The sequence below is a fragment of the Anneissia japonica genome, unplaced genomic scaffold (genome assembly GCF_011630105.1).
Source record: "Anneissia japonica isolate Jap-2015-1 unplaced genomic scaffold, ASM1163010v1 scaffold2003_len1103335_cov173, whole genome shotgun sequence".
Taxonomy (NCBI): Eukaryota; Metazoa; Echinodermata; class Crinoidea; order Comatulida; family Comatulidae; genus Anneissia; species Anneissia japonica.
The window spans coordinates 1051589-1064131 of NW_022758706.1; the positions used below are offsets into that span (position 1 = coordinate 1051589).

General features: G+C 31.5%; 1 protein-coding gene across 4 annotated transcripts in view; it reads left to right on the forward strand.

The window, feature by feature from the left end:
* The first annotated feature begins 331 nt into the window (after positions 1-331).
* The window catches only part of LOC117125394 (serine/threonine/tyrosine-interacting protein A-like), a 43341-nt gene continuing 31129 nt past the window's right edge, over positions 332-12543 (forward strand). Inside the window, exons 1-5 of one of the 4 annotated variants that reach the window (XM_033271907.1) lie at positions 332-468; positions 932-1052; positions 3079-3111; positions 3625-3678; positions 5484-5581. In XM_033271907.1, the coding sequence (XP_033127798.1) occupies positions 981-1052; positions 3079-3111; positions 3625-3678; positions 5484-5581 (257 nt within the window). In that variant the 5' untranslated portion in view covers positions 332-468; positions 932-980. Of the gene's footprint in view, positions 469-931; positions 1053-3011; positions 3112-3624; positions 3679-5483; positions 5582-12543 lie in introns of those variants that run through there. The other 3 variants (XM_033271908.1, XM_033271911.1, XM_033271910.1) reach the window with 3 other exon arrangements.

Here is a 12543-nt window from a genome sequence, read left to right on the forward strand (position 1 = left end):
GCTAAATAATTACCATTACAGAACAATTTCAAAATTAGAGAATGAGAAACAAAAAAACAAAAACAAATACAAAACAAAAAAAAACAAAACAAAACAAAACAAAGCAAAAACAAAAAAACAAGGTAACCAAACAATAATCTACAGGTATAAAGTAAAATAAGGACGGGCATCTAATAAAATATTAATTTAAAGATTAATTTAAAATCGGTATGTAAGTACTAATTATTAGCATTGATAAAACACTCTTTGTAGGACTACCATATCATTTTTATATTCTTGTAATAGAGTCATACTCTTCATGTTTTACATTGAATGGTTTGAAGACTGGAGATTGACAGATGAAAATGGACAGAAATTATCGAAGACAGCCTGGCAATTTATGCAACAAAAACAAGGCCGATGCACGAAGAAAACAAATGAGAGCTGAGGCGATTGATGTTTAAACCTAGATGTTTCTTACACTTGAAGGTACATTTTATACATGAATAGTTTATGAATTATTGGAATATATGTTACTTGAATCACCAGTCGGTATTCTGGAACGGGGCTATAGCATATACAATAGTTACTCCAAACAGAAAGCTAGGCCCCTGCCATTCGGCTCGTCTTTTAGTTTGTTAGCAAAAGCTTGCCTTTTTGACACTGCGAGCACCTCTGCCTAACTAAAAAAATAGACCAGTCTAGGCCTAGGCGATAATAGTTTACAAATGGGATTTAAGATAGATTTTTGATAAATGCACGGCTATCATATGCCCCCAGACAATGTTTTTCCCTGCAAAATGTGTTTGAATTACGAATATGCAATAATATATTTAATATATTAATAATACTAATAATATTAGTAGTATCTGAAATCATCTGAATAATTTTCATAATTCACATTTCAGCTAATATTTGTGATTGTTTATTGAATAATTGTTCTTTCTGGCAGATCTCAAAGCAAGTACCATTCTTGCTGTACCCAAAACTATATCAGGAACATGAATTACCTTTATTCAAACCTATCAATACCATCTCCACAGTATCCGGCCATTCCCAAAACAAACGTACAGGTATGTAATAATAAGTTTAAGCTACACGATTATAGTACGAAAACTTGTTGACAAACATATGTTGTATTATCTCAATAACATTGTTGATGTGTGCCTAAATTAGGGTTGTACAATTTAGGAAGGAATATTATGATTGGCAGATTGCGTATTTTGGGGTGCTGTGGGTCACATGCCCAGTTCATGTTTCTGACATCATTAATAACATAATAACACTTTTTCACTATGCATCATAACTGCAGTATAAACAAACAAGTACTCGGAAATTCACTGCCTGTAGTCTAAGGCCCTATAGGATTTATTGTCGTCTTATTCTTGGGTGATGATGATTTTTTTTTTAACTGTTTGTTTTCTGTGACAATTTTGATGCTTGTAGTCTAGCATAGGCTAAGCAATCTTAAGGGCGCTTAGGATTACCATGCCAGGGCATGATTTTTTTTTTTATTACCCTGACCTGGTTTTCTTTTTTATCCATTTACAGTAATGCAATTTTTTTTTCGAAACTTCATTCGGTATTCAACGCAATAACAGCATTTAGTTTGAAGTATTTCCAGAGAACATATATTTATTTTTTTTTTGTATGTTCTGAATGACACCTTTAGCAAAGTAAATAAAAAATATCTGTCTGGTCACTTTTGCCAAATGGCCAAGATCATCAAGCAAACAATTAATTCTATGGATTTCAAACCTTATTTGGGTTTTAAGTTTAAAGATTGGTGCAGATACAAGCTACTAAAGATTACATTAATTGAATGTGATTTCATGTAGTAAAATAACTTTGGCACAAACTCTACTCTACTGCAAATCTTTGCCTATGTTACAGAAGTAGTTTTCATTGCAATTGTAGTTATTTACATTCTAGGGTCAAGGGATACATGTCATCTGACAATTTATATAAATATAAATATATTACATTAATTCATAATCCAATTTGTTAAAGGTTGACAAACAAGGGAGTGTCTGAAAGTTTTGCAGACATATTCTATTAATAGTAGTCCACCGGATTAAAGCTATTCCCTCTATCTAGACAAAAATATCGAGTACACGGTATTTATATAAATAAAATTTAGTTAATAAAAAATTAAGGTAAATAAAATTAAATAATTGAAGTAGTATTCAAGATGTCTTATCATAGCTACTTACTGTCATGATTATATTGTTTCTGTGAATGGAATGTTTATTTGTATATAGTTATGGCAATTACTATCGGGTATCCAGTTATTCCTGTTATTTCCCTTCGGAATGGATGACAAGAGAGAGTGTGGGTAAGATTAAGATGTCAACACGTGTATACGTGCGGTGTTGCTATTGATACTACTTTAAGTAGTCTGCTCTCATAGCTAATGTGATATCCGACACAGACACTGCGTCCTCCTTTTAAGTTTAAGAATCCTTTGGATTTTTTTTAGGTTAATGCTCATTAATTTACATTCCTATTTCTACCCTTTGATTTAGTTAATACTATTGCCAGGACCTTTTTTAAACCTATATTTATTTAACAAAATAAATGTGTCATGTATTTCTCCCAGTAATACTAATATTAATAATTACGCCTTAAGTAATATTATTAAATACTTACTTTGATTTTAGGGTTTCAATCTGATTAATGTTGTATATTCTTTCCATGTGTATTTGACTTATGTTTTTCAGTAGATGCATCTCATTAAACTTTTTTTTTTCCCAGGTGATAAGTAATTGTTTTTATTATTGTACCTACTGTAATGGCAGAGTTTTCAAATTGAAATTCCAAGTTTAATTGGGATTACTAATGAAAAAAATTAATGTTTTAACTTAAAATTAGTAAAGAAGAAATATAGATTTTATTCCTATTTTAAATCTGGTTATTTTATCAACACAAAAGCATGGCTTGGGTTTCAATTATAGAAAAAATGTAAAGAATTTCTATTATTCTACAATGATCATGATGTAGTTGTTTATGATGATAGCTTTTTATCATGTCAGGCATTTTGACAAATTGAATTATCACTAAAGTTGGCAAACTTTCAAAACCTTCTGATTTCTTTGCAAGGAATGGGAGTATGTCATGAGAAGAGAAATGCAGGTATTTATATATAAATTTATATTTATAAATTTATATAATGACACACCATCTGATGTATGAATCATGAATTCCACTTTATGCATTGGATTAATACAATAATCCATATTATAACCATTAAAAAAGAAATCATTTGTCCCTGCCCATGTCACGAACATTATTGACAAATTTTCTCCTTCAATTTTTGAAATTGAAATATTTGATCTGTGAATTAATATTATGGGTGAAGGACATAATATTCATATTTATAAGTGCATTCTGTATCGTAAACAAATTGAATCCGGACATGACAGAAATTATACTGATTAGAGCTCAAGGGTAAAAATAATTAATAATATATTTAAAAAAAATGTTTGCATCATTAAAAAAATGTATTTGGATGATGGATTTAATATTGCATTTCATTTATCCTTAGCCATAACATATACAAGTTTGAGAGAATACCTTTTAGTATAACATTTGTTAACTTTTGCCTCTTTTTGCCTCTTTAAAAACAATTTTACTTGGTTTTTGCAGGAGATCTTACCAAGTATCTTTCTGGGCCCATATGCTGCTGCCACCAAGAACAAGGTGATATTAAAATATTTTCTATCAACAAAACAAAAAAAAATTAAATGGTAGAATGCATATAAGACTAGAGAGCACTCGGAGAGTGCATACCTCCGCCCACATCATAATTCTCCTCCGTATAAATTTTCCCCCGCATACAGTATTGTCCCCATAAAAAAAAGATTATGAAAAAAAAAAAGAAAAAACATCAAGTAGACTCCTTGTTATTTGAACCCGGGGCTGGTAGTGTGGAAAACACTCTTCTAACTACTACACCAAACTGTTTTCAAGTATATCACTTTGAAAATTAATGGTCATATGTTTGTTTACACTTTACCGGCAAGCCCACATGCACGTCCATACGGCAGACAGTTTAACTAAAACTTTGTTGGCGGAGGTAATGAGATCCTTGGTCATGGAACATTGTGACCAAGTTTGACAAGTTTGTGATTAAAACTGTGGGCTGTAGACAAATAAATAAAAAGAAAATTTTTCGTTGATTGTGACCTTGACATTTGACCCTGACCCTTCAAAATTTAATGAGCTCTAGATCTTAGGTAAATGAACATTGTAGCCAAGTTTGATGAAATTCTGATAAAAACTAGTGGCTGTAGGCTGTTCACAACAAATATGCCAACAGACAGATAAATAAATAAATAAACAGGGGCAAAAACATAACCTCCTGCCAACTTCGTTGGCTGAGGTAACTATACTGTATATCCCTTTAATTTCGCACGCCCTTAATTTTTGCAATTTTTGGAATAAGTTATTTTTACCTCAGCTAGCTACAGTAGGCTATTACACCACACTTCACTTCACACAGTCAGATAGAGTGCTAAGCGTACTATAGATTAGTGGTGCTAGCTAAGTCTGGGCCTGCACCTACAGTCAAATGAAAATCACAGCATTGTATTTCTTCTATAATATGGATATTTCCCATTAGTTGGTAATTAACTATTTTATTTTGTTACGTGATTGTTCTATTACAGTAACTATTAAACTCTTGGTCAACTTTGCTAGAGCTACATTTGCTGCAAGATTTCTAACATTTCTATTTGAAAAAACCTTATTCAAGCCTACACTTGAGTAGCTGCAATAGCCCTGCCTATATGGTAGCTAGCCTACAAATTGGGAGGGTAGCAGATTGCTTGAAAAATAAGTCCACCAAATTTGAGGGGAGTTCTAGCTAAAATATAGACTAAAAAACGTAATTGTAGTTTTCTATATCATGTTAAAAAAGGACTGGTATTGTAAAATTGCGAAAATGAAATGTTGCAAAATATTTCAAAATGTAAAATCTCAAAAATGAAGGGCCCCAAAAAAAAGGGGTTTTAAAGTATTGTAGGCTAATAAATTGATAAGCTGTTTTACAGTGCGGCTTATTCACTGGTGTTGCATGTACAGTATATTCATTGTCTGCCTATCAGTTGAATGTTTGTCTTGTGTAAGATCTAATAAATAAATATATTTTGTTGTTGTATTCTTTCTTGAAGTTTGCGTGAAATATACAGTACTATGAAATATCTTGTGTCGCCGTAAGAATCACACCATTCCGTGTGACAGGCAACATGTCAATTAACTGACTACTAACACATTTACTATTTACGAAATTAAAGTTATTCGCATTGTTAGTTAGCAATGTTTCAAGACCTACATTTCTGTAATGTGATATAATATTGCAGATGTGTCTGATGTTGATAAAACATGATTTTCAATAATGTAAAGGTTAAACATATTCACCTTTTGGAGCAAATGCTTAAGTGAATTCAGCATGTTTTATATTCAAATTCCATCATAAATTGAATTTCTTGTTTTGTTCTTATCAGCGTACACAGTTGTCCCAGTTTGGTATATCTCACATCATTTGTATCAGACACCATGCAGAGGCTAACTATATCAAACCGAATTTCCCAGACCAATTCAGGTAGGCTTGTGCCACCCTTTGCAATTAAATTCTGTGTTTTTCCCTGTTTGAATTTGCCATAGGATGTCAATGTAGGTTATCTTGTTATTATAAATTTTTCCATCCTCTTCCTTAATTTTCCCCCCCTTCCCCTTACTGTACCTTATTTTAAGAACATAACATTATGTTGTTTTGTCACATTGTTATATTTATATGCTTTTACATTACTTCTAAATTCTATATTATGCCTGTGTTTGTATTTTCCATAGGATTCTATATAAGTTATCTTATTATAAAATTTTCCATCCTCTTCATTAATGTTCCTCCTCTTCTCCTAATTATACATTCATTTAAGAACATTACATTATATTGTTTTGTCAAATTGCTATTTGCTTTTTCATTATTTCATTTAAAACAGATATCTTTAATATAGCATCTGTGATTATAAACTAAATATCTTAAAATATGAAATTCAATATTTGACTGTTTACTTTGTATATTTATTTAGATAAATTCTTTTTTATTCTTATTGTTAGTGTTCAATTGAAAATTAGAATTAAAAAATGAATTCTTCCTCAAAACATTACATTATGTTGCTTTGTCAAATTGCTATTTGCTTTTTCATTATTTCATTTAAAACAGATATCTTTAATATAGCATCTGTGATTATAAACTAAATAAATATCTTAAAATATGAAATTCAATATTTGACTGTTTACTTTGTATATTTATTAAGATAAATTCTTATTTATTCTTATTGTTAGTTTTCAATTGAAAATTAGAATTAAAAAATGAATTCTTCCTCAGGGGAGCCACGTATACATTCCTACTTAGGTGTATGATCTAATAATTAGGGTATAGAAAGTATATACTGTAGTTTAATGTGGGGTATATGACTGACTTACTGGTATCAACATTTTCACAAACCCTTACATTAAATTGCCTTATTTTGCTTGCTGCTGCTTCCCATTTGGAATTTTCTCCCCTTTAAACACCCTTATTATAAATTTCTTCTTCATTTATGTCTCATATTCTATGAATTCTGATTTTTACTTTTTTATTCGTAACTCTGTTTAAGCCATATACAATATATTGCCAGTTTTTTATCGATTCAATTATAATTTTATTGTAAAAATTCTCTCAATTTGGCTGTAAATTCCACTTGAGGAAATGACCAATCAATGGCTCTGCTGCATCTCTGTCAGTAACTTCTTTTCTTTCTAGTTAAACTTTTTTCTTTTTTTTTTTTTTTTTGCATACGTCCATTTCTGATGGCCATCATTTTCAATTTCGAAGGAAATTATTAATTTGGGTGAATCTGTCCATTTTCTGTCACCAATGGACATCAGTATCTGCATCTGCTATTATTATCACGTCACTATCCTGATTAAATAATTGCCTTACATACCAAAAGCAATGCAATTAACCTATTTTATCATCAGATTAACTACTACTGTACAGAGACAAGTGAAAACCCACCCTTAGGTGAAACTCTGAAAATTTTTTCTCAATTTTACTTTATTATGAATCTACTAAGTAGATAATATAACATTGGCAAACAGGATTTTTCTTGGTGTTAGTAATAATTAGTCATGCTATTTTACCAATGTCATTGACATTTGTTTTCCAGCATTTACTCAATTTACAAAAGGGTTCACGATCATTGTTCATGAGGTTCATGTTTGTGGGTTACAGAGGCGAAAATACTTACTGCGTACAACGAAGGGGTCCCGGGGTCTTGTAAAACTTGAGAGAGTTGCAGTAGTTGCTGGTATATTTTTTCTAAAGACTGTCCCACCAATTGTCATATTGCTACATCACTGATAGACTGAAAAAAAAAGCAAAAGTTCTATTTGATTAGAATTTATTCATCCTCATAAATATTAGAACAAAATTATAGACTAAAAATCAAGATACCAAGCCAATAGAACTTCAAGGAGATATTGGACTGATTGATTCCTAAAAGTGACTTAATTCAATCAGTTCTAGAGGGGTTCATCTAATTTTAAGATATTGATTCCCTGATGATCTCCACTAACTGTACAGGGGTCTAAGAAATGGAGTCCTTGTAGGCTGTTATAAGACGAAATATACAAACTACTTAAGTTATGAGATATAAATTTTTGAGTGGCTAAATAATATATTGATTACATAAGAACGTAATGATCTGATAATGTCCCATATTAAAATTTCTTTCTACTTTTTGATATCAGATAACAAATATCCAATTGTTTAATTCATTTGTATGACTTTGTATAACATAACAGTGTGTCTGGGATTTCTGTGTAAAGGGAAGGGGGAACACCTTCTACCACACTATACCCATCTGGATGTGCTTATATCATTATGAATGCCCTTGGCAAACAATTTTAGATGGAGATTTTTATCTTTATTTTAATTGAGCCTGAATAAATTTCCTTAGATGACTTGGGAATTCCTGAAAGCACATGGGATCCGAGGTCAGACTTGGGTTGCCCAGCCTGGAGTGTACAAGGACGTATCGCTGTGTAATTTCAAACGTTGGACATCCCTCAAGAAATGATCAAAATATGGTTTTTGAAATTCAACAATCGGAAACATCGCAACTTGGTTAAACAAAAATATGTAATTGAACTCAGATGGCTAGGGATGATTATTTTGTTAACAAAGTTTGGTGGAACCCTTTAGAATGAACCGGATTGCATTGGGTGCTGTGCCTTCCTTATTTTCTGTCATTTGAAAATGATCTGTATGTAGTGGTGGTTCTAAAATGTACTATGTAAGATTGATGGAGAGCAAAGCTTATATCTTTCCTGACTAGGATCTAGGGAAGAGCCCACTGGCGCAGTGAAAACATGTCCAATTACTGGCCGTATAAATCGTTCTGAAGTGGTCCCATTATGCTCATTTTAGGTCTAACTAGTCAGACTGAAAATTGAATTTCATATTCGTAGTTAAATTTTTGATCCAACGAGTTATGACTGGCAGATATTTTTGGCTGTCAGACAGGGGGATTAACCTTCATGTTACTTGACATAATTTGAACCGAGGACCTTGGGATTAAAATGCAAGCATCTCTTAACTGCAATGAGATAGTACCACTACTGATTTGTTCAGAATGTTAACAATGTAGGACTATTTCATAGCATTTGTACATAATCTGTATTTACACATCAATGATCATATATGCCAGGGGTGGGCATAAAAATCGGTTGGAGGGCCAAGGTGAATTTTTGATTTAACACCGAGGGCCACATCCAAACTTAGATGTTTAAAGTGAGCTTCCAAAAATCTCCAAGCACTGCTTTTGCACCACTTTATTTTCAGTTTTAATGTTACTTTTAACATATGACCGTAAAAAACAGTGTGTTTTCTAGCCAATGTTGCTTGGCGGGCCACACACATAGGGTTTTTAATTCATTTTCACCGGCCGCAAAAAATTCTGTCGGGCCACATGCGGCCCGCGAGCCGCACTTTACCCACCTGTGATTTATGCCAAAAAGCAATAAATTGATAATGGTTCAATCATCAAAATTCCATTTAAAGATGTCATGATATTCATGAGAACATTTTAATTTTTAGATTTGAATTGCTTAATTTGTATATTTAAGTAAGTTATTAACTTTAAATAAAAAATATGAATGAAAAAAATTCCCCCGTCAATTTTCGGACATTAAAATTAACTTTCCTTTATTCATTTGCATAGATCCTTACATTGGCTAGTAATTTTTTCAACGATTTTTGTAGTAAACCTTTGTAAATCGGTAAAAAATACTTTTTTCGATCTGTTTCTTGTTGGAAATAATTTGTTTGATTCTTCTAAATAAGCTATTCATAATTTTAATAAAATTTTGGAGATATTTCCTTGTCATTTCGACTGATATTACATCTTTAAAATAAGGTCAGATGATACAAAAAAGTGTAAATCTCATTGCCAAAATACTGTAGATGTCATCACATCCAATTCAAAAGCCCATTAGAAAGTAATGTAACACCATTTTGATGAAAAATTTGCTTGTATTACAATTCCATGTACATACAATCCGGAGCTTTGATGTTAAGGTTTGTCAGGAAACAACTTATTCATAAGGTCAAGACCCACGAGGATCTGTCCACCATTAGTTGTCAGGTGATTAGCAGGTGTAGTTCAACTCCAGAGCTCCTCATCCAGTAAGTTGTCAGGTGATAAGCAGCTGCATTGTACAATAAAGACATCTATCGACTGTAATTGCCTTTCAACTGTTAAAATTCTTCAATTCAGCGGTTCACCATTTCATTGTGGTCAGTAACAAAAGGCGTGGAAGAATTTAACAAATATTATAAAATTTCATTTTAAATTTTCTTGAAGGATTGCCAGGAAAACCTTGTCAACAGGTCTATCGATGACCTAATGATACCTTTTACTTCACACACTCGCATTTTTTTATTTGTCAATAAAATTTTATTTTTATTTTGCTTTCACCTATATATTTTGTCAGAACCATTTTGCTAAATGAGAGAAAAAAAAACAAATTATATTCAGTTTTTTACCCCCTCCTTTGGCAATCTTCTCCAGTGATCTTTTATAAATTAGGTTCACAAAGACATGTATTCTATATAAGTCTTACTTTAGGTCAAATAAAAAAAATAAGCTCTGTCGAAAACAATCTAAAAAATACCTGTGATTTGCCATATATGGTATCATGTCCATATATGGTATCATTATGCCCATATATGGTATCATTATGCCCATATATGGGTAATTTGCATTTGTCACATAAAACGTGATATTCTCGACAGAACTTAATCTAGGTTTTTTAATAAAAAGATTGATGACGTCTTTTGTTCCACAAAGTTGGCCACGAACAACCATCATTTTAACTGTTATCTACATCTAGATAAACACCTAAACACACAGATTCTCATTGCTGAATACATTTCTGCAGCTTTGCTTGGGTGTTGTGTATGCAGCTTTATTCATTTTTTTATATAAAAAATATATGTTACACTGTACATTAAAAATAAAAGTTTATTAAAATTACTTTAGTGGATATTAAACTGACTATTGCCATTCTCTCATTAAATGAATACCCACCAAAAAATAGAAATAGCATACTCGTGGATGCTGCAAATACTGTACAGCCCATTTTTAAAAAATGAATAAGAATAATTTTATTTCATATCAAAAATACATGAAGACACTTATATCAAACATGTCCTTCACTTGAGACTGCTGACAATTAAATATAAAAAGAAGATAAAAAAGATGACACCCCCCCCCCCAAAAAAAAAACAAAAAAAAAAGAAATTAGGAGGTGGAGACAAGACCATGTTTTGGCTTAAATGTTCTTGATTTCAGTTATTTATTTTGAATGATTAGATCATATACTGGATAATCCTTGGTCCCATACTGGATAATCCTTGGTCCCATAAAGGATAGGGTAGGATGAACTAACATTTAAATAAATCTAACATGGAATTAATTTTGAGACATATAACTGGACTATATAGCAATGACAGATTCACTGACTTTACAGAAAAATCTAAATCAGATATGTCTATTACCCTTGAGAATCTTTCACATATCGCTGCACTTTTCACTCAATTTCCTCTCTTATCTTTCAATTTGCTAGGTTGTTTATCTATTTGTCTCAATTATTGGGACTCTATTGTCACAGATCAATTTATTAATGCAAATCGTTGCATTCTCAGTATTTAACAACATAAATGGGGAAATTGTTATCTTAAATTGTTTATGTTTGACAGATTAACAGAAATAATAGTCTATGATAAATGATGTATACTTGTTTGATATGTATTTATTCAACAATTCTATATCTAAACATATATATAAGAACATGGATTAATTACTTTAGAAACTATTTCTTCCATGATAAGAAGAACTTGAATATTTCATAATACTGTAACCATAACATGTAAACTAACATATTCAGAATAATATAAAATAACATATTCAGATCTTAAAGTATTAATCTATTATTTAAATCTTAAAGTTTGAAAAGTTAGAGAAATAAAGTTTATTATATGAAAATATAACTGTCTATATTCATGTGTATTAAAAAAATGTTGTTATAGTAACAGAGTCGAGCTGTTTGTATGGTTGGGAGAATTGTGCCAGTAGCTATTTATTTATTCTTTAAATGGTTTAAAAAATGTTCTCACTTCCAGCTATAAAAGTGCATAGAGGTCTTTACACTATGCTCCTATATAAATTCACAATTATAATTATTATATTGTATTCATATATTTCCTCAACATTCAGCATAAATATATGGAATCTACAGAACTGAAGGGGTGCAAAAAATGGACATCACATTATCTCACCCATTAAACCCAGTAAAAATGAATCAACCCTATGAAGACAACCAAGGCCTCAGGAACAGACTTATTGAAGTGAAACCAACACCATTTTGGTTTAGGTGCCTGCCTTCAAATTCCAGCGTCCTTTGTTTAATCCTAGCGAAGAAAAAAAAAAAAAATCCATTCTCCATTGCATGACTGAAAAAGTCCTTGTTCTATCAAGCCTTCTTGCCAGGCTTGGCTATATATACATGAAGGGTCCCAAGTGAGCTTCGCAAAAGGGATCACTTGTAAATGTTTGGTGCTAAAAAAACAGTCGCAACAATTATCAGGAGAACAGTGGCAAGTGATTTGAGCCAAGTCTTGTCTAAGCGAAGATTTAAGTTGAGTCATACATGGACAATTCTTTTCAGTTTGATTTAAAATTGAAAAATATTGAAGATGTACTTTCTATGTAGAGCAATCTAGTATTTAATGATAAATAAGTTGACCAATAACATGTAGTAACAAAATTCAAAATAATATAAAATTATATAGTACATTACAATACCAATTCAGTATCACTTTATTATCAATGTTTATTCATACAAAGACATTTGAAAGGGCACTGTGTAATCAAAATTTTTAAAAATTAAAAAATTTCCAGGGCTTGACCCTGTTGTCCTCAACCAGAAGTGAGACCTCCCCCTCCCCCCTCCCCGGAC